Source organism: Coregonus lavaretus (genome assembly GCF_964263955.1).
Source record: "Coregonus lavaretus genome assembly, contig: HAP1_SCAFFOLD_6049, whole genome shotgun sequence".
In the NCBI taxonomy this organism is placed as follows: Eukaryota; Metazoa; Chordata; class Actinopteri; order Salmoniformes; family Salmonidae; genus Coregonus; species Coregonus lavaretus.
In genome coordinates this window covers 1-26,470 of record NW_028163625.1, presented here as the reverse complement: position 1 = coordinate 26,470, position 26,470 = coordinate 1, and the positions used below count along the sequence as shown (strand labels likewise).

The 26,470-nt window shown below is 45.7% G+C and overlaps 1 protein-coding gene across 1 annotated transcript; it reads right to left on the bottom strand.

The window, feature by feature from the left end:
* Positions 1-21,362: 21,362 nt before the first annotated feature.
* LOC311117943 (pentraxin-related protein PTX3-like) lies at positions 21,363-23,214 on the bottom strand (the record flags this gene model as incomplete). Its single annotated transcript, XM_084192835.1, has 1 exon — positions 21,363-23,214. A coding segment is annotated over one exon (665 nt), but the record flags the coding sequence as incomplete, so codon positions are not given.
* Between the last annotated feature and the right edge of the window lie 3,256 nt (positions 23,215-26,470).

The following is a 26,470-nucleotide window of genomic DNA, read 5'->3' as shown; positions in this document are numbered from 1 at the left end:
GACAGTACCTTTGCCCATTTCTAGCCGTTCTAAATGTTCCCAAACCATCCCCTTGGGGGCGCTAGTGGATGTCAAAATAGGCCGTGGGACATGCATAGACACATACACTCTCTCCTTGAGCTCAGAAATGAGTGTTTATGGAAAGAAGCAATCTGTTGTCCTCCGTTCCCCTAATCTGTTCTGTTCTATTATATTCCCTTAAATTGTCCATGTGCGTCACTAAAGGTTCATATAGGCCCTAAAGAGGATGGACACACACACACACACACACACACACACACACACACACACACACACACACACACACACACACACACACACACACACACACACACACACACATCATACATGTTTGAGATCTGTGATGTAAGTGGTGAGAACCTCTATGGTCTACTCTAGTCCATTATTCTGATCAGCACATTCTGATCTGTTATTGTGGTCTGGGTTGGGCCCAACTCGGACACAGTGGTTCTAATGGCCCAGTTGATTGGAGCATGGTACCTACATGCCGACACTGTGGCATGGTATAAACTAGAGTTGTTATAAAAGGGGCCCGGGCCACATTATATAAATTGGGTATATGCGTGAATATACACGAGGGTATACCAAACATTAGGAACACCTTCCTAATATTGAGTTGCCCTTTTGCCCTCAGAACAGCCTCAATTCATCAGGGCATCAATTCTCTCTCTCCCCCCCCCCCCCCTCTCTCTCTCTCTCTCTCTCTCTCTCTCTCTCTCTCTCTCTCTCTCTCTCTCTCTCTCTCTCTCTCTCTCTCAATCTCTCTCAATCTCTCTGTCTCTCTCACACAATCTCTCTGTCTCTGTCTCTCTCTTCTGCCTGTCTCTCCCTCCTACAGAACTACAGTCGTCCCCCAGTGATGGCTCTAGCAGTGCCGGTGGCAGTGAGGTTTCTACAGAGAGGCAACAGAGAGCTCAGTAGAAACATGTCCAGTTATCTCTCTCTGGCTGCCATGGCTAAGCCTGAACTACTGGCAGAACACACAGAGGCTATCACCTGCAGCGTGCTGGGAGGTAGGACACACACACACGGACACAGACACACACACACACACACACACACGGACACACACACGGACACACACACACACACACACACACACACACACACACACACACACACACACACACACACACACACACACACACACACACACTGTATACTGTATACACACACACACAGACACATTTGGTATTACACACTTACAGATAGACATGTTCCACAACCACCCATAGAGGGATGTGATTGTTTATGTTTTGTTAAAGAGAAAGCCTCCCCTATACTAAATAATCTGACAGGGTATTCAGTGTACCTGATCAGAGGGTCTCGGCTGAGATCAGTTTAAAGAGACAGACTGGCGTCTGTTTGTTCATTCCTAGCCCAATACTCTATTCAGTCATAGGTTTCATGATTATGTGTTTTATTTATGTATTCCGATGTGCGGAATAAAATAATATCAGAGGAGGCCGTTGAAAGAGATGACCAGTGTGTGTCATGTGTCACTTGCCTTGCTAAGCCCTTTCATTCCTCAGGCCAGACAGAGCAGCATGGCTTCCAGCCGGACTGTGGGTCCGAGCTGAGGGATTACTCTTATGTGGCCCTCAGATCTGTGGCTTAGGTTTACAGGCCCAGCCCTGGCTACAGCTGAATACAGCTGTTTCATGTGTTAGAGCTGGACAGGCTCAGGCTCTAAACAGCCTCTGTTGGCCGGGCCCCACTGCCCTGGATAGAGAAGGATCTCCCAGCAGAGCTGTAGACGTCACTCCCTATATAAGACTCAGGAGAGAGAGTGAGGGAGGAGTGTGTGTGTGGGATAGGGCCAGTGGAGGTTTTCATAAGGCCTGGAGAGGTCCAGTCTCATTTAGACTGTGTTTGTGCAGGTTGATATTGATGTTTATATTTGACATTTGGGTTGAGGTCAGCCAGTGGACTTCACTCCACTGATAAAACTGAAGAGGTATTCTCTTAGAAAAAAAAGGTGCTCTCTAGAACATAAAAGGGTTCTTCAGCTGTCCCCATAGGATAACCCTTTGAAGAACCCTTTTTGGTTCCAGGTAGAACCCTTTTGGTTCCGGTTACAACCTTTTTGGGTTCCACGTAGAACCTTTTCCACAGAGGGTTCTACATGGAATCAAAAAGGGTTTTATCTGGAACCAAAAAGGGTTATACCTGGATCCAAAAAGGGTTCTCCAATGGAACCAAAAAGGGTTCTACCTGGATCCAAAAAGGGTTCTCCAATGGAACCAAAAAGGTTTATCCTATGCTGACAGCCAACTGCCTACTGTGTCTGCATCTGGGTCTTAGCCTGAGCCATGATAGTGTATGGAATGCAATGGATAGCAGCTGTTTTAATTGGCTCCTGACCAATTCTGCTATTTTGTGTTTTTTTGTGCAGTCTTATCACATTTTGACCAGCATGTCACCTGTCCAACTAGAGGCGAAAAAACTCTAGATCACCTTTACTCCACACACAGTAGAAGGCATACATAGCTAACTCGTCCTCTATTTGGCAAATCTGACCATAACTCTATCCTCCTGATTCCTGCTTACAAGCAAAAACCCAAACAGGAAATACCAGTGATGCGCTCAATATGGAAGTGGTCCGATGAAGCCGATGCTAAGCTACAGGACTGTTTTGCTAGCACAGACTGGAATATGTTCTGGGATTCATCCAATGGCATTGAGGAGCTTACCACATCAGTCACCGGCTTCATTAATAAGTGCATCGATGATGACGTCCCCACAGTGACCGTACGTACACATCCCAACCAGAAGCCATGGATTACAGGCAACATCCGCACTGAACTAATGGTTAGAGCTGGCACGTTCAAGGAGCGGGACACTAATCCGGACGCTTGTAGGAAATCCCGCTACGCCCTCCGATGAAGCGTCATACAGGCGAAGCGTCAATACAGGACCAAGATCAAATCCTTCTACACTGGCTCTGACACTGGTTGGATATGGCAGGGCTTGCAAACTATCACAGATTACAAAGGGAAACCCAGTCACGAGCTTCCCAGTGATGCAAGGCTACCAGACAAGCTAAATGCCTTCAATGCTGGCTTCAAGGCAAGCAACACTGAACAATGCATGAGAACACCAGCTGTTCCGGACGATTGTGTGATCACACTCTCCGTAGCCGATGTGAGTAAGACCTTTAAACAGGGTAACATTCACAAGGCGCAAAGGCCAGACAGATTACCAGGACGCGTACTCAGAGCATGCGCTGACCAGCTACCAAATGTCTTCACTGACATTTTCAACCTCTCCCTGACCCAGTCAATAATACCTACATGTTTCAAGCAGACCACCATAGTCCCTGTGCCCAAGAACGTCAAGGTACTGTAACCTGTCTAAATGACTATCGCCCTGTAGCACTCACATCTGTAGCCATGAAATTCTTTGAAAGGATGGTCATGGCTCACATCAGCACCATCATCCCAGACACCCTGGACCCACTCCAATTCGCATACTGCCCCAACAGATCCACAGATGACGCAATCTCTATTGCACTCCACACTGCCCTTTCTCACCTGGACAAGAGGAACACCTATGTGAGAATGCTGTTCATTGGCTACAGCTCAGCATTCAACAAACACCATAGTGCCCTCCAAGCTCAGCACTAAGTTAGGGACCCTGGGATTGAACACCTCCCTCTGCAACTGGATCCTGGACTTCCTGACTTTCTGCTTAGTCCCATCCTGTATTCCCTGTTCACCCACAACTGTGTGGCCGCGCACGACTCCAACACCATCATTACGTTCTCCGACGACACAAAGGTGGTAGGCCTGATCACTGACGACGACGAGACAGCCTATAGGTAGGAGGTCAGAGACATCCCTCAATGTCAGCAAGACAAAGGAACTGATCGTGGCCTAAAGGAAAAGAAGGGCCAAGCACGCCCCCATTCACATCGACTGGTCTGTAGCGGAGCGGGTCGAGAGCTTCAAGTTCCTCTGTGTCCACATCTACACTATATATACAAAAGCATGTGGACACCCCTTAAAATTAGTGGATTCGGCTATTTCAGCCACACTCGTTGCTGACAGGTGTAAAAAATCAAGTACACAGCTATGCAATCTCCATAGACAAACATTGGCAGTTGACTGGCCTTACTGAAGAGCTCAGTGACTTTCAACGTGACACTGTCAAATTTCTGCCCTGCTAGAGCTGCCCCGGTCAACTGTAAGTGCTGTTATTGTGAAGAGGAAACGTCTAAGCGCAACAACGGCTCAGCCACGAAGTGGTAGGCCACACAAGCTCACAGAACCGGACCGCCGAGTGCTGAAGCACGTAGTGTGTAAAAATCGTCTGTCCTCGGTTGCAACATTCACTACTGAGTTCCAAACTGCCGCTGGAAGCAACGTCAGCACAATAACTGTTTGTCGGGAGCTTCATGAAATGGGTTTCCATGGCCGAGCAGCCGCACACAAGCCTGGAATCACCATGCGCAATGCCAAGCGTCGGCTGGAGTGGTGTAAAGCTCGCCACCATTGGACTCTGGAGCAGTGGAAACGCGTTCTCTGGAGTGATGAATCACACTTCACTATCCTGTTTCAGCATGACAATGCCCACGTGCACAAAGCGAGGTTCATACAGAAATGATTTATCGAGATCGTGTGGAAGAACTTGACTGGCCTGCAAAGAGCCCTGACCTCAACCCCATCGAAAACCTTTGGGATGAATTGGAACACCGACTGCGAGCCAGGCCTAATCGCCCAACATCAGTGCTCGACCTCACTAATGCTCTTGTAGCTGAATGGAAGCAAGTCCCCGCAGCAATGTTCCAACATCTAGTGGATAGCCTTCCCAGAAGAGTGGGGGCTGTTATAGCAGCAAAGGGGGGATCAACTCCATATTAATGCCCATGATTTTGGAATGAGATGTTCGACAAGCAAGTGTCCAGATACTTTTGGTCATGTAGTGTATAATGGTCCACACACACCAACACAGTCATGAAGAGGGCACGACAACGCCTCTTCCCCCTCAGGAGGCTGAAAAATGTGGCATGGGCCCTCAGATCCTCAAAAAGTCAGACCGCAAGGCGCTACAGAGGGTAGTGCGTACGTTCTAGTACATCACTGTGGCCGATCTCCCTGCCATCCAGGACCTCTATACCAGGCGGTGTCAGAGGAAGGCCCTAAAAATTGTCAAAGACTCCAGCCACCCAAGTCATAGACTGTTCTCTCTGCTACCGCACATTTGTACTCGGTCTTGAGTCTTGACTCAGTCTCGGACAGTGAGGACTCGTAATTTCTTCCAGAGACCAGCCAAGTTAAAAACTCATAATTATCAGCTTCCATTCAGTCATAAAACCACTTTGTCAGGCCAAATAAATACACTCCTTTCTTGAAACGTTAATACAGTATCTTAACAGCCTTTATATCTATTATAGACATGTTTGCGCAGTGGCGAACCTATAGGCCTTCAGTGTGTGACAGGTTCGTGATTCTGAAAGGACAGCTACCGTAATACCAGCGCACTCATGTAGGAGAGTGCACTTTTTGTAAAACACAAAGGGCCAGTGGTGTAGTGAAGGGTATACGCAGGTATAAACCGTATACCCACTTTTTTTCAGTGGGCATTGCATATACTCACTTGTTAATCCCTACTGATGTGTATCAAAGTAGTGCAGTGGAGGTATATGCCATATCAATTATGTAGTACAATAGAGAAATAATGCACAAAGTAGCCTACACAATCACAAAGCACGTGAAATATATTCACATGCGCGCCGCAGAATATCATCTGCAGGCAGCAAGAATGTGCAGCTCTCAAGTGTTTTTTGCATGGAGCAGCTCACAGATGAATGACATCGGTAGCTGTTATGGCGCAATGGTCTAAGGCACTGCATCGCAGTGCTAGCTGTGCCACTAGAGATCCTGGTTCAAATCCAGGCTCTGTCGTAGCCGGCCGCGACAGGGAGACCCGTGGGGCGGCGCACAATTGGCCCAACGTCGTCCAGGGTAGGGGAGGGAATGGCCGGCAGGGATGTAGCTCAGTTGGTAGAGCATGGCGTTTGCAACGCCAGGGTTGTGGGTTCGATTCCCACGGGGGGGCAGTATGAAAAATAATAATGTATGCACTCACTAACTGTAAGTCGCTCTGGATAAGAGCGTCTGCTAAATGACTAAAATGTAAATGTAAAATGAAAGACGTTTCAACTTATGATATCTAACAATAAATGCTAACTAAGGCAACAATGGGTATGCAAACCAGGTATTGAAAAAGTTTAGTCCGAAGTGTTAGTTAGTAGGCTATTTGTGATGCGCAATTGTCATCTTGCACTGTCTGCATCAGGGGCGTAGACATGGATGGGCCTGGGTGGACAGAGGCCCACCCACTGGGGAGCCAGGCCCTGACAGGCCCACCCAATCAGATTGATGTGGTTTAAGCATTGTTGTGGACTTTAGACCATCAAATTTGTGTATTTTTTCAACAACAGAAAAAGGTGTGAATTTGAGAGTGAAAATCGGAAAAATGTATAGGAAAACTCATGAAAAAACATAGGAAAACATAGGATTTTTCACACAGGGTGCCTTTCCTTCACTGGGCCTTTTGGGAACATTTTGGCAAGATTTGAGTATACCCACTCCAGGCACCACTGCATAGGGCCGATGGAAAGACAGCAGTCACACACAGTATGATGTTAAAGGATAAGCAGTCACACAGTATGATGTTAAAGGATAAGCAGTCACACAGTATGATGTTAAAGGATAAGCAGTCACACAGTATGATGTTAAAGGATAAGCAGTCACACAGTATGATGTTAAAGGATAAGCAGTCCATAAACTCTGACATAATAAGGCAGTAGATCCCAATCATAAGAATAGAAAAACACAACCATTAAGCATTTCCCAATCGAAATGTACAAATATTACTTCCCATTGCAAAAAAACATTTCACGTTTAGCACACAAAGTAACCGGTGACTTAAAGTTTAAAGTGGAACCGACAGCGTTTTAACTACTTAGTAGATATGAAGCAAACAGACAATCATAATATTGGTAAAAAATATCACATTCCCAGTTTATGCTACAAAACAAACTTTATAAGAGGTTTTTAAAAATAGGTTATATTTGACTCAACGTTCCATGACGTACACTAAGGCATTGTTGGCAGAATAGATGGATGCAGTTCAATGCATGATTAATATAATTCACCAATACCTTTCTTGGTAGTCCAAATAAATATTGCTATCAGGTTGTAAATCACAGCTGGCCTGGTACATTGTTTGCTGCCTCCATTCGGGATGCACTGTTTCAGTTTCAATGACTCAATATTCTGGACAAAAACGGACGAATGTAACTAAGCCTGGGAATGTCAATACAATCTAACTAGCAAGGGCAATGATCACAAGTCAGTCATAACGTGGCTAATAGGCTAGCATTAGCTAGATAGCTAGCTAGCTAGCTGCTAGGAGGATGGCATGTCATGCCATTGGAGGAGTGACTGACTTTTTCCCCCTCATATCGTTTTTTGGTGGCTATACACAGCTAGTGATGCAGGTGTCATTTGGTTAGCTAGCAAGAACTTGAACAACTGTTATATATTTAGCATATCTCTTGCGTTCGCAAATTCACTCTGGCTATCTACTCCGATTTCAGAGCACTTTCATCTGAGTGCCAGAGCACAGAACAACTGATTAATTTACGAACGCGCAGTAAACGTAGACAAAAAAAGTAATAGTTAGTCAAGAATGCTATAGATAACATGTAAACAGCCTAACTAGTTCTGCTACGGCGAGTAAAATGGTCAGAGTGAGGTGTTCTCTAATTTGTGTCTGGAAGTAGCTAGCTAGCAAGCTAGCCAACCTTAGCCAGTTAGCTTGGGTGCTTGGTTGGGACAAGCATGCATTGGCAGGCAAGCTGCAGAAGGACGAGGAGGCTACAATTCCCCATCGTTTATCAGTGCATTTTTGATGCCAACTAGCTGGAAAAGTTTGAGAGGGTTTATCTAATGTTCCTTCGTTATATTTGAGCTCATCTTGCTCTGGCTAGCATTAGTTGTTGATCTTGTTGTTGTTGATGTGCATAACTGAGGGAGACAGAGCCTACCTTTTCATGGTTGTTTGATCAATAGGACTGTAAAGTTCCCAAATATAAGAGTTCTCCCGTGTTGTTTGCATATTTGCAGAAATCCATTCAGGTGTATTTTGTGGCTTTTGGCGAATGCGTTCTAATGATCTAAAATCGCGCTGTTGCAACTGCCTGTAAACACACAGTCCAGTTCAAAGTGAATGATGGCAGGCCCGTGTGGCAAATGGCTTGTTCGTATAAAGGCCTACTGTAGCTCTGATTGGCTATAGCGCACTGGTCTGTGTAGACTCCGGTCCTGGACAAGACATATGTATTTATTCGTGTTTTTGTATTTATTTGCTATATAATTTTCACAAATGCCTTAGTATACATAATTCCCAAACATTCTAAGAATTGATGACATTAAAAAAAAAAAGTGTAATATTCTTCCTGGGGGTGTATATGAACATATTTTAATAAGATTTCATTTTGCTAAAATGCTGTTCGTTCCACTTTTAAATGCAACAATGTTTCACATTCATAAGTTATTTTCAAAGAGTTGGCTAACAACAGCAAGCGTGCTGCAATAAAAAAACATAGTTCCACTCACCAGATGATGATCATTTGAAACTGAACTTCTTGTTGAAAGTTATTCTTGAAAAGGGAGAAGCTAACAAATTAGCAACAACATCCTCTTTGATAACACCTTCTGCAGCCGCTGCAAACTAGCCGACAACAAAAGCTAGCAAGCTAGACCGTGGGAAAACTATTGCTCGCTATTGCGCAGTGAACTGTTGGCCTTCAAGAAGGCAGAAGTTTCCATACGTTTTTGTAAAAATTTTCCAACCCATTAAGTCAAAATGTGATTGTTTGATTTCACTGTCACTCACCCTAAAACAGTTGAATGGCAGATACCTTTATTTAGCTTCTGATGGCCTAGCCAATGGCTGACTTAGCTAGCTAGATTTATCTCCCCAGAGACCAGCAAAGAAAAATCCTGATTAGATTATTTTTTTTCGCTTCAGTGTTAACCCTTTCCTGTCCAACAAAAACTGAAGAGATTACATCAGAACATCATTGAAAATAATAATATAATGATCATTATTATAATATTATTATATTAATTTTTTTATTTTTTATTTAGCAGACGCTCTTATCTAGAGCGACTTACAGTTAGTGAGTGCATACATTTTCATACATAAGGATTTATAAATCCTTAGCCCTTCTCTGAAGGTGTAGAAGGCCCATTGTTCCCCACTGTGTTTGGGTTAGTAATAATTTGTAGAGTGGCTCTATTTTGACTCAGCATGCATTATTTCACTATTTTGAATGTCTAAAGAATCCATATGTTGTTCTGAAATATGAACTCAGAAATACTGGACATTTTGAACTTATTATGGTGGTGATTTGACAAAATTGCAATCATGGTCTTGAATTGGACTCACATTTTTCTGGTCTCGGTCTTGACTCGGTCTCGGACCCTTTGTCCCCCTCCTGGTCTCGGCCTTGACTCGGTCTCGCCCCCCACTCCGGTCTTGGTCTTGGTCTTGATATGGCACATGCAACTGCTTGGCCTCCGACCGCAAGGCACTACAGAGGGTAGTGCGTACGGCCCAGTACATCACTGGGGCCAAGCTTCCTGCCATCCAGGACCTCTATACCAGGCGGTGTCAGAGGAAGGCCCTCAAAATTGTCAAAGACTCCAGCCACCCTAGTCATAGACTGTTCTCTCTGCTACCGCACGGCAAGCGGTACCGGAGTGCCAAGTCTAGGTCCAAAAGACTTCTCAACAGCTTCTACCCCCAAGCCATAAGACTCCTGAACAGCTAATCATGGCTACCCGGACTATTTGCACTGCCCCCCCACCCCATCCTTTTTACGCTGCTGCTACTCTGTTAATTATTTATGCATAGTCACTTTAACTCTACCCACATGTACATATTACCTCAACTACCTCAACTAGCCGGTGCCCCCGCACATTGACTCTGCAACGGTACCCCCCTGTATATATAGCCTCCCTACTGTTATTTTATTTTACTTCTGCTCTTTTTTTTCTCAACACTTTTTTTGTTGTTGTTTTATTTTTACTTTTTTTGTTAAAAATAAATGCACTGTTGGTTAAGGGCTGTAAGTAAGCATTTCACTGTAATGTCTGCACCTGTTGTATTCGGCGCATGTGACCAATAACATTTGATTTGATTTGATTTGATTTGACTCGGACTGGATTTGCTCTGGTCTTGGTCTTGAATCAGTCTCGCTTTAGGTGTTCTCGAACACAACACTGCCTACAGGACCCCCAAGCCATAAGACTGCTAAATAGTTAGTTAAATAGTAAATCAAATAGCTACCCGGACTATCTGAATTGACCCTTTTTGCACTAACTTTTTTGACTCATCACATACGCTGCTGCTACTGTTGATTATCTGTCACTTTATTCCTAGTTATATCTACATATATACCTCAATTACCTCGTACACCTGCACATCGTCTCGGTACTGGTAGCTTGTGTATCAGAGGTGGGACCAAGTCACTATTATTCGAGTCACAAGCAAGTCTTAAGTCACAAGGTCCAAGTCTCAAGTCGAGTCCCAAGTAGAACAGTTCGAGTCTTGAGTCAAGTCCAAGTTGTGTATTCTAAGAGCAAGTCAAGTATCAAGTCAAGTAAAAAATTAATCTATACAGGCCATGACTTGTTCAACTACTAATTTGTGTCTATTTATTGAGGCTGTCAGCCCTTTTCATTATTTTGTCTGCGATATATTTAGATTATGTAATAATTAACTTTAACAACAAATTCCAAATGCAAGTTTCATATACACTGCTAAAAAAAATAAAGGGAACACTTAAACAACACAATGTAACTCCAAGTCAATCACACTTCTGTGAAATCACACTGTCCACTTAGGAAGCAACACTGATTGACAATACATTTCACATGCTGTTGTGCAAATGGAATAGACAACAGGTGGAAATTATAGGCAATTAGCAAGACACCCCCAATAAAGGACTGGTTTTGCAGGTAGTGACCACAGACCACTTCTCAGTTCCTATGCTTCCTGGCTGATGTTTTGGTCACTTTTGAATGCTGGCGGTGCTGTCACTCTACTAGTAGCATGAGACGGAGTCTACAACCCACACAAGTGGCTCAGGTAGTGCAGCTCATCCAGGATGGCACATCAATGCGAGCTGTGGCAAGAAGGTTTGCTGTGTCTGTCAGCGTAGTGTCCAGAGCATGGAGGCGCTAACAGGAGACAGGCCAGTACATCAGGAGACGTGGAGGAGGCCGTAGGAGGGCAACAACCCAGCAGCAGGACCGCTACCTCCGCCTTTGTGCAAGGAGGAGCAGGAGAAGCACTGCCAGAGCCCTGCAAAATGACCTCCAGCAGGCCACAAATGTGCATGTGTCTGCTCAAACGGTCAGAAACAGACTCCATGAGGGTGGTATGAGGGCCCGACGTCCACAGGTGGGGGTTGTGCTTACAGCCCAACACCGTGCAGGACGTTTGGCATTTGCCAGAGAACACCAAGATTGGCAAATTCGCCACTGGCGCCCTGTGCTCTTCACAGATAAAAGCAGGTTCACACTGAGCACGTGACAGACGTGACAGAGTCTGGAGACGCCGTGGAGAACATTCTGTTGCCTGCAACATCCTCCAGCATGACCGGTTTGGCGGTGGGTCAGTCATGGTGTGGGGTGGCATTTCTTTGGGGGGCCGCATAGCCCTCCATGTGCTCGCCAGAGGTAGCCTGACTGCCATTAGGTACCGAGATGAGATCCTCAGACCCCTTGTGAGACCATATGCTGGTGCGGTTGGCCCTGGGTTCCTCCTAATGCAAGACAATGCTAGACCTCATGTGGCTGGAGTGTGTCAGCAGTTCCTGCAAGAGGAAGGCATTGATGCTATGGACTGGCCCGCCCGTTCCCCAGACCTGAATCCAATTGAGCACATCTGGGACATCATGTCTCGCTCCATCCACCAACACCACGTTGCACCACAGACTGTCCAGGAGTTGGCAGATGCTTTAGTCCAGGTCTGGGAGGAGATCCCTCAGGAGACCATCCGCCACCTCATCAGGAGCATGCCCAGGCGTTGTAGGGAGGTCATACAGGCACGTGGAGGCCACACACACTACTGAGCCTCATTTTGACTTGTTGGATCAGCCTGTAGTGTGGTTTTCCACTATAATTTTGAGGGTGACTCCAAATCCAGACCTCCATGGGTTGATAAATTTGATTTCCATTGATAATTTTTGTGTGATTTTGTTGTCAGCACATTCAACTATGTAAAGAAAAAAGTATTTAATAAGATTATTTCATTCATTCAGATCTAGGATGTGTTATTTTAGTGTTCCCTTTATTTTTTTGAGCAGTGTACAATTCAAGTAATTTCAGACCAAAAAACCAGTAGGCCTATGCTAGTCATTGATGCTCCATTGCTGGTGACCTTGCAAGGTAAATTAAACAGTCAATGTTCTTGATCACCAAACTATTTTTGGAGCTGCATATTTATTCATGGAAATCCTCTTTCCAAACAATTTGACATTTGCGCTACACCCAATCCTATAGCTCTACAGCAAAATCAGCGATCTGTTCACTAGCTCAGTGGTTCTCAAAAGGAGTGGTTCAAAACTCGCTATCCCACGCGCTGTCACGTTCGTTGAAGGACGGGTCAGACCAAAGCGCAGCGTGAAATGCATACATGTTTATTACAATGATAAACACACAAACAAAACAACAAAACAATGTAACGTGAAGTCCGAAGGCTAAACACAATACAAGCCTCTAACACGGAACAAGATCCCACAACAACTGAATGCAAACAGGCTGCCTAAGTATGATCCCCAATCAGAGACAACGAGCGACAGCTGTCTCTGATTGGGAATCACACCCGGCCAAACATAGAAATACAACACCTAGACTGAGAACATAGAAAATACAACAGAACTCCACACCCTGACTCAACATACTAGAGTCCCATAAGTCAGGGCGTGACAGTACCCCCCCCCCCCCCCCAAAGGTGCGGACTCCGACCGCACCAACCTGACATAACAGGGAAGGGTCCGGGTGGGCATTCCACCTTGGAGGCGGATCCGGCTCCGGGCGTGACGACCACATTCTTTCAGCCTCCCCGTTACGCCCCTGGTCTGGTCTGGATCTCGGCGCGCTGCTTCCCCTCTCCTTCCTCCCACGATGTACCAAGCCCTGTCTGGACCCTGGTGTGGGAGACCCCGAATCTGGAGAGGGGCTGACGTCTGGGTCTGGACATGAGCCGCTGACCGGAGCTGGACTGGGCACCGGTGGAGCGGACTGCTCTGGCTCCGGAGTAGAGCAGCTGACCGGAGCTGGACTGGGCACCGGTGGAGCGGACTGCTCTGGCTCTGGAGTAGAGCTGCTGACCGGAGCTGAACTGGGCACTGGTGGAGCGGACTGCTCTGGCTCCGGAGTGGAGCCGCTGACCGGAGCTGGACTGGGCACTGGTGGAGTTGGAACACGCACCACTGGCTTGGTGCGAGGAGCAGGAACGGGCCGGGCCGGACTGGGAACACGCACCACTGGTCTGGTGCGAGGAGCAGGAACGGGCCGGGCCGGACTGGGAACATACACCACTGGCTTGGTGCGAGGAGCAGGAACGGGCCGGGCCGGATTGGGAACACGCACCACTGGTCTGGTGCGAGGAGCAGGAATGGGCCGGGCTGGACTGGGAACACACACCACTGGCTTGGTGCGGGGAGCAGGCACGGGCCTTACCGGACTATGGAGGCGGACTGGAGGTCTGGAGCAGAGAGCTGGCACAACCCGTCCTGGCTGGATGCCCACTTTTGCACAGCGCGTGCGTGGTGCTAGCACAGGACGCTCTGGACTGTGCCGGCGCACTGGCGACACAGTGCTTAGCTCCGCATAACACGGAGCCTGCACGGTCACACGCTTCCTAGCGTGAGTACGGGGAGTTGGCTCTGCTCTGAACCCAGGCTCCGCCAACCACCCCGTGTGCCACCCCCAAAACATTTCTTGGGGCTGCTTCTCAGGCTTTCGTCGTGACCGCGTCCTCTTGGGTCGCCGTTTCTCCTCTCCTGCCTGGGCTTCCTCCTTCGCCCAGGGTCCTCTACCGGCTACTCTCTCCTTTTCCATCCTCATCCCTTTCAGGGCCTCCATCTGCTTGGCCAGATCCTCTCTTTTCTCCCCCCAAGTCCATGATCTCTGCTCCACTACCTGTGTCCAGGGTGTCTGCTGCTCCTGGGCACGCTGCTTGGTCCGTGTTTGGTGGGATCTCCTGTCACGTTCGTTTAAGGTCAGACCAAAGCGCAGCGTGAAATGCATACATGTTTATTACAACGATAAACACACGAACAAAACAACAAAACAACGTAACGTGAAGTCCGAAGGCTAAACACCATACAAGCCTCTAACACGGAACAAGATCCCACAACAACTGAATGCAAACAGGCTGCCTAAGTATGATCCCCAATCAGAGACAACGAGCGACAGCTGTAGTAGTGGTGGTGGTGGTAGTAGTAGTGGTGGTATTAGTAGTAGTAGTAGTAGTAGTAGTAGTAGTAGTGGTGGTGGTATTAGTAGTAGTAGTAGTAGTAGTGGTGGTAGTGGTAGTAGTAGTAGTGGTAGTAGTAGTAGTAGTAGTAGTAGTAGTGGTGGTGGTAGTATTAGTAGTAGTAGTAGTAGTAGTAGTAGTAGTAGTAATAGTAGTAGTAGTAGTAGTAGTAGTAGTAGTAGTAGTAGTAGTGGTAGTAGTAGTAGTAGTAGTAGTAGTAGTAGTAGTAGTAGTAGTAGTAGTAGTGGTAGTAGTAGTAGTAGTAGTAGTAGTAGTAGTAATAGTAGTAGTAGTAGTAGTAGTAGTAGTAGTAGTAGTAGTAGTGGTAGTAGTAGTAGTAGTAGTAGTAGTAGTAGTAGTAGTAGTAGTAGTGGTAGTAGTAGTAGTAGTGGTAGTAGTAGTAGTAGTAGTAGTAGTAGTAGTAGTAGTAGTAGTGGTGGTAGTAGTAGTAGTAGTAGTAATAGTAGTAGTAGTGGTGGTAGTAGTAGTAGTAGTAGTAGTAGTAGTAGTAGTAGTAGTAGTAGTAGTAGTGGTGGTAGTAGTAGTAGTAGTAGTAGTAGTGGTGGTAGTAGTAGTGGTGGTAGTAGTAGTAGTAGTAGTAGTAGTGGTAGTAGTAGTAGTAGTGGTGGTAGTAGTAGATGTAGCATTATTATGGTAGCGGGTGAGCCTACATTTTCCTGGGAACAGATGGTTTTCATAATAACTTTGTAGATAAGCTCTGACTGAAAATAAGCTCACCTAAAGCTATGTTGTTGTTTTTTTACTGAAGCTGGTTATTACATAGTAAAACATACATAGTAATAAATCACTGATAGGTACTAAGGACGTCAGCTTTGACATCAGTGGCCTCTTTTAAGAGTGCACTAGGTAAGGTGCCTAGTTAAGGGGCTCTTTTCCATCCTCCCTTAGGGCACGTCATTATGTTGCCTCCTCCAGGATCCTAGTTAGAGCGCCTCGTTACCCTCTTAAACATGGTTCGACCTCGTTAGTGGTTTCCCTCAGGGACCGTCGTTAGTGTTGCTCGTTAGGGATCTGTTTGGAGCCTGAGTGATTAATATAACTTATTAATAGAACTGATTAATATAACTGGTGTTAGCGGTTACCACAGAGGATCTAGTAGTGTGTGTGTGTGTGTGTGTGTTGCGGGTTTGTGTGTGTTGTGAGTGTGTGTGTGTGTGTGTTGCTGGTCTCTGTGTGTGTGTCTGTGTGTGTGTTGCTGGTCTGTGTGTGTTGTGGATGTGTGTGTGTGTGTGTGTGTGTGTGTGTGTGTGTGTTGCGGGTCTGTGTGTGTGTCTGTGTGTGTTGTGTGTGTATGTGTGTGTGTTTGTGTGTGTGTGTGTGTTGCGGGTCTGTGTGTGTGTGTGTGTGTGTGTTGTGTATGTTGTCATACAGGTCTAATGAGGCAGAGTGTGAGTAGTCTACTACCTTTGAACAGGGCCTTTCCTGTTGTAGAGGGACTAGAAGGATCCATGCGTGTGAGTACGTGCCTTCAGGAGCATACGTATGTCTGCCGCCATCCTGGCCCCCCTCTCTGCAACCTCAACGACCCGTCATATGAAATCAAGCACTCAGGGTTAACCGTTTGTTTATCCTGTAAATTATCCTGGATTAGGTGAACTTCTGTGAATAGCTCACACGCTTCATGACCTACACGGTCAGCTAACACTTTACACACATTATCACATTGTGTTTGTGTAACTCACCTCATCCAGCTTTAGTGTGTGGCAGCCACCTGGGTGATGCTCGCACTGCAGCCATTTTGTGAATACCATTTTGTGAACACTCATCATATAATCAGTTACTGCCGTGTTAAGGTCAATGAAAATGACTCCTGTACAGTATAAACATATCCCCTCTTATCGGACCTTCCAACTGTTTTGTGTTCACACTTAATTAATCCTCTTTTGTGAAATGACCGCAATGATCCGCCTCCATTTCGTCCTGCCCTTGACCAGATTTTATGCAGTAATGGCGGCCATATTGTGCTAGGCCACTCACCCGCAGCACAGGCAGTTGCACTCCTGCCTTGGAGAGTCTCAGTGGTGTTGTGGCAGCTGAGGCACTTCCTGCTTTGGGGGGTCTGTTCTCTGGGCTCAAGTATAAACACTGCCACGGTCCAAAGCTGAGAGTGGGTAACAGGCCAGTCCAACACACACAAACACACACACACACACACACACACACACACACACACACACACACACACACACACACACACACACACACACACACACACAGTCTTGTACAGCTAACCTTGTGGGGACACACATTTCAGTCCCATTCAAAATCCAATTTTCCCTAACCCCTAACCCTAAACCTAACCCTAACCTGTACCCTTACCCTAATCCTAACTTTAACCCTAAAACTAACCCTAGCTCCTAACCCTAACCCTTAACGTAATTCTCACCCTAACACTAATTCTAACCCTAAACCCCCTAGAAATAACATTTGACCTCGTGGGGACTAACACAATGTCCCCAGTTGGTCAGATTTTTGTTAGTTTACTATTCTTGTGGGGACTTCTGGTCCCCACAAGAATAGTTAAACACGTCCACACACACACACACACACACACACACACACACACACACACACACACACACACACACACACACACACACACACACACACACACACACACACACACACACACACATTTTTATAACAGCGTATTGGGAAATGGCTCTTGACACTCCCCAGTTAAAACTGGCATGGTTAAGTTTAATGTTTTATTGGTTTGAGGTGCCTGCTGCTGTGAGACATCTAGTGCTGATGATTTACTGTATATTGTCTGTGTTTAAAACATTTTATGTCAAGTTCAAGTTTAGTTTTATTGACTGTTTCATTTTGCACTTTTTGGCACATCCAAAGGGTTCTTGTGTGCTTTTCTATTCTGGACAAAGAGAGAAGAGGAGGTGGAAAAAGAGGAAGGGGGAGAGGGAGACATATAGGGCACAGGAAGTGGTGAGAGAGTAGAGAGAGAGAGAGGGAGAGAGAGAGATATAGGGCACAGGAAGTGGTGAGAGAGTTGAGAGAGAGAGGGAGAGAGAGAGAGAGAGAGAGAGAGAGAGAGAGAGAGAGAGAGAGAGAGAGAGAGAGAGAGATAGGGCACAGGAAGTGGTGAGAGAGAGAGAAAGAGAGAGGAGAGCAGAAAGGGGATATGTAAGCAGTAACTCTGGCACCCATCCAGCCTTCAGAAAGGACAAACAGAGAGTCTCCATTGTTAAAGCTGGAATAGAGCAGTTATCAAGATGATAGATTGTCTCTTAAAAGCATTATTTATTGTGTACATTAATGTAAGCAATGTGAAGTAGTGTAATTGTTCAAGGCCAAGGGTCAGGAGGGACTTTAGCTTCAAGATAACATACTTTAAAGCACTGCTCTAGAGTGAGGTTCAGCAGGGGTTTCGCCCTCTCTGTCATTACATACTGTACTGTAGCCCACAGGCTGTTAGGCCCAGCTGCTGATAGGGAGATGTGGTACTGCTGCTGTGGGGTGTTGGGTGGTTGCACTGCTCCTCTGGTCTGGCTGCTCTGGTCTGGCTCCTCTGGTCTGGCTGCTCTGGTCTGGCTGCTCTGGTCTAGCTGCTCTGGTCTAGCTGCTCTGGTCTGGCTGCTCTGGTCTGGCTGCTCTGGTCTGGCTGATCTGGTCTGGCTGCTCTGATCTGGCTGCTCTGGTCTGGCTGCTCTGGTCTGGCTGCTCTGGTCTGGCTGCTCTGATCTGGCTGCTCTGGTCTGGCTGCTCTGGTCTGGCTGCTCTGGTCTGGCTGCTCTGATCTGGCTGCTCTGGTCTGGCTGCTCTGGTCTGGCTGCTCTGGTCTGGCTGCTCTGATCTGGCTGCTCTGGTCTGGCTGCTCTGGTCTGGCTGCTCTGGTCAGGCTGCTCTGGTCTGGCTGCTCTGGTCTGGCTGCTCTGGTCTGGCTGCTCTGGTCTGGCTGCTCTGGTCTGGCTGCTCTGGTCTGGCTGCTCTGGGCTGGCTGCTCTGGTCTGGCTGCTCTGGTCTGGCTGCTCTGGGCTTATACTGTATGTTTGTGCTGAGACATACAGGTAACTGCCAAAATAAAGGAAACACTTGAGTATATTGAAAGGGATACAAAGTATGTTGAAAGCAGGGGCTTCCACACAGGTGTGGTTCCGGACTTAATTAAGCAATTATTATCCCATCATCCTTAGGGTAATGTTTAAAAATGCCCAGTTGCCCATTATTCTGGTTACCATGGCTAGAATAAGAGATCTCAGTGACTTTGAAAGAGGGGTTTCAAAGGAGCATAAGAGGTTTCAAGGGTGTGTGTGTGTCTCAGTCATCAGATGTCACTCCAATTTAATTCTGGAGTGGCGCCTGAAACAGCATTTTCCACCCTCATCAACAAAACACCAAATTATGGAATTTATCGTGGAAGAATGGGGTTGCATCCCTGCAACAGAGTTCCAGACACTTGTAGAATCTATACCAAGGTGCACTGAAGCTGTTCTGGTGGCAGATAATGAGCTAGCACTGTGTGTGTGTGATCCACATGTGTACAGTATATGTGTGTTACAACCTCAAAGACTTGTTTAAATCCGGGGAGGGGTAGAAAGGAAGCTAGCAGGGGGCACAATGTTAAGGTTTTACATGCAACTACAGGAAACCCCACAGGCCTACCTCATTATCAGATACACCCTACATACACACAAACTCTTGGCTGTCCACCCAGAACTCAACCCCCCCCCCCCCCCCCCGACCTCACCTGAACCACATTACATTATCCTACTTCCTGAACTGGTGGCTGCTGGGAGGAGAGAGGTCATTTGTTATTGGTTCTCTGGGCTGCGGGACAGGGGGGCAGGGTTAACAATCAGCATATGCTGATACAGTACCATGTCTTGGGGGAAAAGAGTGAGGTAGGAGGAAGGGGTAAGAGGGGGGATGAGGGGAGGGTAGAGGGGGGGAGTTGATGGAAAGAGGTGGAACCTAACATCGCTTATACTGAAGTTGTAGTTTCTAGACTGTAGTCCTATGTTTTTACTGAACCTTTTTCACAATGTAAGGGTTAACAGTTTGTCTTTAATCCAGAAAGACAACACGGTAACACTTTATTTGAATAGTCCATCTGTAGATGCTCTACAGACTTTCTACAGACTATCAGTAACATGTCAACAGCATGTCTGTTGACTTTCAACAAGGAAGTGTCTGTGCTCCAGCAACAGATGCTTGACAAACCATTTGTAGACTATCGGCAGCATGTCAACAGCATGTCTTCAGCCTCTTAGTAGCATCTCAACAGTATATCTCATCCTTTTCAACAAGGGAGTCTATAGTCTGTCTATAGATGCTTGACAAACCATTTGTAGACTATCTGCAGCATTTCAACAGCATGTCTTCAGCCTCTTAGTAGCATCTCAACAGTATGTCCCATCACTTGCACAAATGCCAAGCCCATCTATAGATGATCAACACACAATCAGGAGACTATCACCGGCATCTCAACTGCATATCAGTTTAACAGCATATTTGTTGTCATTCTAGTAACTAAATGTATGAATGCTTTGGGACTATCCAAATAAAGTAAAACACAAGTTGGGATTAGTTGACGACTAATCTACTTCACATTCAACTACACTACATGACCAAAAGTTTGTGGACACCTGCTTGTCGAACATCTCATTCCAAAATCATGGGCATTAATATGGAGTTGCCCCCCCCCCCTTTGCTGCTATAACAGCCTCCACTCTTCTGGGAAGGCTTTCCACTAGATGTTTTGAACATTGCTGCGGGGACTTGCTTCTATTCAGCCACGAGCATTACTGAGGTCGGGCACTGATGTTGGGCGATTAGGCCTGGCTCGCAGTCGGCGTTCCAATTCATCCTAAAGGTGTTTGATGGGGTTGAGGTCAGGGCTCTGTGCAGGCCAGCCAAGTTCTTCCACACCGATCTCGACAAACCATTTCTGTATGGATCTCGCTTTGTGCACGGGAGCATTGTCATGCTGAAACAGGAAAGGGCCTTCCCCAAACTGTTGCCACAAACTTGGAAGCACAGAATCGTCTAGAATGTCATTCATTGTATGCTGTAGTGTTAAGATTTCCCTTAATTGGAACTAAGGGGCCTAGCCCGAACCACGAAAAACAGCCCCAGACCATTATTCCTCCTCCACCAAACTTTACAGTTGGCACTATGCATTCGGGCAGGTAGCGTTCGCCTGGCATCCGCCAAACCCAGATTTGTCCGTCGTGTGGCTTGTGTGGCCTACCACTTTGTGGCTGAGCCGTTGTTGCTCCTAGACGTTTCACAATAACAGCACTTACAGTTGACCGGGGCAGCTCTAGCAGGGCAGAAATTTGACCAACTGACTTGTTGGAAAGGTGGCATCCTATGACGGTGCCACGTTGAAAGTCACTGAGCTCTTCAGTAAGGCCATTCTACTACCAATGTTTGTCTATGGAGATTGCATGGCTGTGTGCTCAATTTTATACACCTGTCAGCAACAGGCGTGTCTGAAATAGCCAAATCCACTGATTTGAAGGGGTGTCCACATACTTTTGTGTATATAGTGTAAGTATCAACTGATGAGCATGTTCAGTGCATTTACTAACACTCTAGTAACCCTCTGTAGATGTACATTGGGGCTATCTAAATAAAGTGAAAGACTGTTGAATTAAGTTAATATGCAATAATGACTCAACAACTGTTGTAAGATGACTAAAATGGGGAAATAGATCAAAATGGAAACAAACATCACTCTGCTTAAACTTGTCTTTCCTGTTGGTGATGAAGAAATGCATCAGAGGCATAATGTTAAAATGTCGTTTTATTAATACCTTCGTCTCCAATTCTAATCCAAAAATATTTATATACAAAATACATTCATTTTTACTTCTTGACAAAAAAACACAAAATAATTTACAGTATGATACACATTGCCTACTAACTTTAACAAATGAGCAGAGATAGTCGTAACAGATTCTGTAAACATTGTCCACAGTTCCGCTTTTCAAATCAAGTGTTTCTGTCTCAAAGACAATAAACCCCTCTGGATATATGGAAAGCAAAGCAAAACACAAAACAACTGAAATATTATGTTTGTCACATCTGAATGTAAACACTTTGATAAATACAAAGTTGGAAACAAGTTGGAAACAACTTTTTCCGGAAACACAAGATTATAAGGTAATAGAATGATTAAAACCTCCCATGGCAGCTTGCAGATGGTTGTCACTACGCAGCCATGCCAGAGAGGACGAATGTAAAGTGTTTTTTAACCACAATGCCACTTTAACAACTAACCCAAACCTCAACATTTACCATTTACCTTACCCCTTAACCCTAACACTCGATTAATAACAAACAGCTAACGTACTTGCACAATACTTCTGATGATATAGCCAATTTTGTCCTCTCTAGCATGGCCATCTAGTGGTGACCCTTGCAGACAGTTGACCCAAAGCATCCCTCCTTCCACACAATGAGCTCTTTGTCTCTCTCTCTCCTCTGTTCTTCCTCTCCTTTCTTCTCTTGAAATCTTTGGTAAATGTTGTTTTCCCCACTTCTCCTCCTAAGGCTATGTATACTAATGCTTCTCACGAAGAGTGTGTGTGTGTGTGTGTGTGTGTGTGTGTGTGTGTGTACATGTGTGTACATGTGTGTTACCACTCTCCTGCTTCTCTAAATGGGAAACACTCCTCAAACAGGGCACATTCAGAGGAATGTTGTTGTTGTTGTTGTTCATGTTCACATTGTTGTTGCAGTCTCAGCTGGTTGGGCTGTTCTGCACTGCAGGTCTTAGGGGCAGCAGAGTTAGATGACGAGGACGATGATGATAATGATAGTTCATTTAAATGATGATAATGATAGTTCATTTAAATGATGATAATGATAGTTCATTTAAATGATGATGATTATGATGATGAAGATGATGATGTTAGAGTTGATTTAAATGATGATGATGATGATGATGATGATGATGATGATGAAAACGTCATTAGAGTTAGTTGATGAACTGAGCGCCCCCATGAGGCACAATCTCCGTCAAGCCCCACCCAACTACATTCCCCCTCTGCTCACACCCCTTGCCGTCCTGCAAAGCCAGCTGGGATATCTCATCCTCCGCCAGCACACGGTCCCACATGTTCACCCCCGTCATCTTCCCAGCGAATGCCAACTTGGCATCGAAGCCTCCCTCAAACCCAGGCAGCTGACTCCCACTGCCACCTGACCCTCCAGAGACCCCACCGCCGTTCTTCTCTTGCCCAAGCTGGAGTGAGCCTCCATCGGGTAACATGCGGCCCTCGGCCACCCCGGGTGTGAATGCCACTCTGTGTCCATCGGCCCATAGTGACGCTATGCCCTGCTCAGAGCTCCAAGACCCACATAGGTGGGTCCAAACTCCTCCTCCTTTCACCACGCCCCGCCCCTCCACCAGGTGAGCCTCTCCTCCCACGGTGAAGAGAGCCCTGGTTCCGCTGAGAAGGAGCTGTATCTCATAGGGGTTCCGTTTGGTTCCGTAGGAGAACAGCACGGTTCTGTTGGATATGGAGACGGGCTTAGCCCACAGGCACACGGTGAAGAAAGACAGGGAGAGAGGGAGGTCTGGGGTCACCGAGGAGAAGATGCGACGGGAACGCATAGGGAAGAGAAGAGCGGTCTCACAGCCTGGGAGGGAGGAGAGAGGGAGGAGAGAACGAGATCATTGCTTTAGTCATTTTGCGGTTATTCATTGATCTGCAAGAAGACAAAATCAGGAAACCACAGGATGACGAAAAGTCAAAATGTTGTCATTTGTTTGAAGGGAGAGAAAGGGAAACAGACCCTGCCCTCTGCCCTCTGCCCTCTGCCCTCATGCTGTCTCACAGGGCTTCTTCAGGCCTCTGCTCTGTTCTCAGAAGCACTACAGATGACCAGATCATCATGTCTTTATCACAAAAGTTCTCACATCAAGAAACACTACACTAGATATTAGTTATGTACAGTACCGGTCAAAAGTTTGGACACACCTACTCATTCAAGGATTTTCTTTATTTTTACTGTTTTCTACATTGTAGAATAATAGTGAAGACATCAAAACTAGGAAATAACACATATGGAATCATGTAGTAACCAAAAAAGTTCAAATAGCCACCATTTGCCTTGATTAATGCTTTTCCAACAGTCTTGAAGGAGTTCCCACATATGCTTAGCACTTGTTGGCTGCTTTTCCTTCACTCTGCTGTCCGACTCATCCCAAACCATCTCAATTGGGTTGAGGTCGGGAGATTGTGGAGGCCAGGTCATCTGATGCAGCACTCCATCACTCTCCTTGTTGGTAAAATAGCCCTTACACAGCCTGGAGGTGTGTTGAGTCATTGTCCTGTTGAAAAACAAATGATAGTCCCACTAAGCCCAAACCAGATGGGATGGGGTATCGCTGCAGAATGCTGTGGTAGCCATGCTGGTTAAGTGTGCCTTGAATTCTAAATAAATTACAGTGTCACAAGCAAAGCACCATAACACCTCCTCCTCCATGCTTTACGGTGGAAAATACACATGCGGAGATCATCCGTTCACCCACACTGGGTCTCACAAAGACACAGCGGTTGGAACCAACAATGAATGTCCAATTTGGACTCCAGACCAAAGGACAAATTTCAACCGGTCTAATGGCCATTGCTCATGTTTCTTGGCCCAAGCAGGTCTCTTCTCCTTATTGGTGTCCTTTAGTAGTGGTTTCTTTGCAGCAATTCGACCATGAAGGCCTGATTCACACAGTCCCCTCTGAACAGTTGATGTTGAGATGTGTCTGTGACTTGAACTCTGTGAAGCATTTATTTGGGCTGCAATTTCTGAGGCTGGTAACTCTATTGAACTTATCCTCTGCAGCAGAGGTAACTCTGGGTCTTCCATTCCTGTGATCGGTCCTCATGAGAGACAGTTTCATCATTAGCGCTGTCATCAAGGCAAAGGATGGCTATTTGAAGAATCTCAAATATAAAATATATTTAGATTTGTTTAACACTTTTTTGGTTACTACATGATTCCATATGTGTTATTTCATAGTTTTGATGTCTTCACTATTATTCTACAATGTAAAAAATAGTACAAATAAAGAAAAACCCTTGAATGAGTAGGTGTGTCCAAACTTTTGACTGGTACTGTATATCATAGACAGTGTTTCCGCTGAAGTCATTTTGCTGTGGCGCTGCGCCACGGCAAAATCATTGCCGCCACGCCCTAAAAATAAGGAAGATGAAAAAATATTTCTGCCGAGGCGCACTTTGAAGGTGCTTGATCAGTCCACATTTACTTTTCCTCTGCAAACAAAACGACTAATGAATAGAAAAATCTGCCAACCCCATAGTGGAATAGTTGATCTATTTACCTAGTCGGCTTGTTGTTGTGTGTTCTATGCGATATATAAACATTCCTCTCAAGGCACATTCAAGTTACCTGTGCCATAGGGATGCGAACATGCATTCTGACAAGTAGTCAACGCACAACACTTCTTGCAATCGCGAAAAAAGCAGTTTTAATGGCCTTTATTAAAAAGAGGTGGCTCCCAGCTTTCCATTGCCAATGTTTTTATTTCTCAACTCCTAAATATGTGCAAACGGCACTGTTTTAAACCCAGAGTTTGTAGCAGTAGGATGGTTAAGCGAGTTGCTCTGCAATTCATCGTGAGTGCCTAGGGGAGAGTGGGGCTAAATGTAACACGGGTCAATTGTAGGGTACCTTGGGGTAAAATACATTTTTTGGTGGAGTGACTTAAAAAATTGTGATGAGACAGATTTTTTTGTTGAGCAAGAGTAGTGGCAACCAGGGAAAATGTTGGAGGGGGGAAATGGTGGAAAAGTGGTTTCTGTGAGAAGTTCAGGCAGGGGGCGTGTTACCTCGGGTGGCGGTTTACCCCAAGTTACCCTAACAGGTAGGACTACATTATATTCACTGTTTATGCAAATGTTTTGGGACATCAAATTCATCAATAGGATGCTACCTAGTTAAAAGATCACATTTGAGATCTGGCTAATGATTAGCCCAATAGGGTCAATGCAGATAGGCAAACCCCATTCTTCAGCCTGTTTATGTATAGCCACTATGCTGCATCAGTTGGACTACAGGTGATCATTCTTATTGCTAATAGCATACATGCTAATATGGACCATGCATAGGCTATATGCATGGTCCAATATGTTACAATAATTGTACCAAATAATTGTACCATTATGTTATTGGGTTCATTTATGGAGGTGGAAATTATATATATGTTTTATTTCGGAGTAGAATGTCCTTTTGAAAAGTCACCTTCACCTTCACCTTCACCCCTCCCCTAACCCTAACCCTGACCCCAGTGCTACACATTTCTCCAGAGGAAACACTGTTATGTAACCATATTATTATATTATCCCTGTGAGAGATCTTTGTTAGCAACATTGTTCTTCCCAAATATGAATGACTATAGAATTATATATACTGTATAGGATCTCTATGGTTGAACCTTTAACAGTCATGCCAATGGAGCAGTTTGGTATTTGAGCGGTAGACCATGGTGTGATCAGAGCACAGAGAGGGTGGTCGAGGTTCAGGTTGGGGTCAGTGGTAATGCGATCAATGATGTCATAGACCCAAAGTTTTCCCCTGTCTTTTCCCACTCTGCGGGCGCAGTAGTTTGTTCTCTCTCTCTCTTTCCTTTAAGCAATGACAGAGTAAACTGTATGGTCACCATGGTCACCATGTCTGTTTCTTATCACACACACCTCTCTCTTGTTTGCTTGTGCACAAGTAGGCCTGTCTGTGTGTGTGTGTGTGTGTGTGTGTCTGTGTGTGTGTGTGTGTGTGTGTGGACGTGTTTAACTATTCTTGTGGGGACCAGAAGTCCCCACAAGAATAGTAAACAAACTAACATTTGACTAACTGGGGACATTATGTTGGTCCCCAC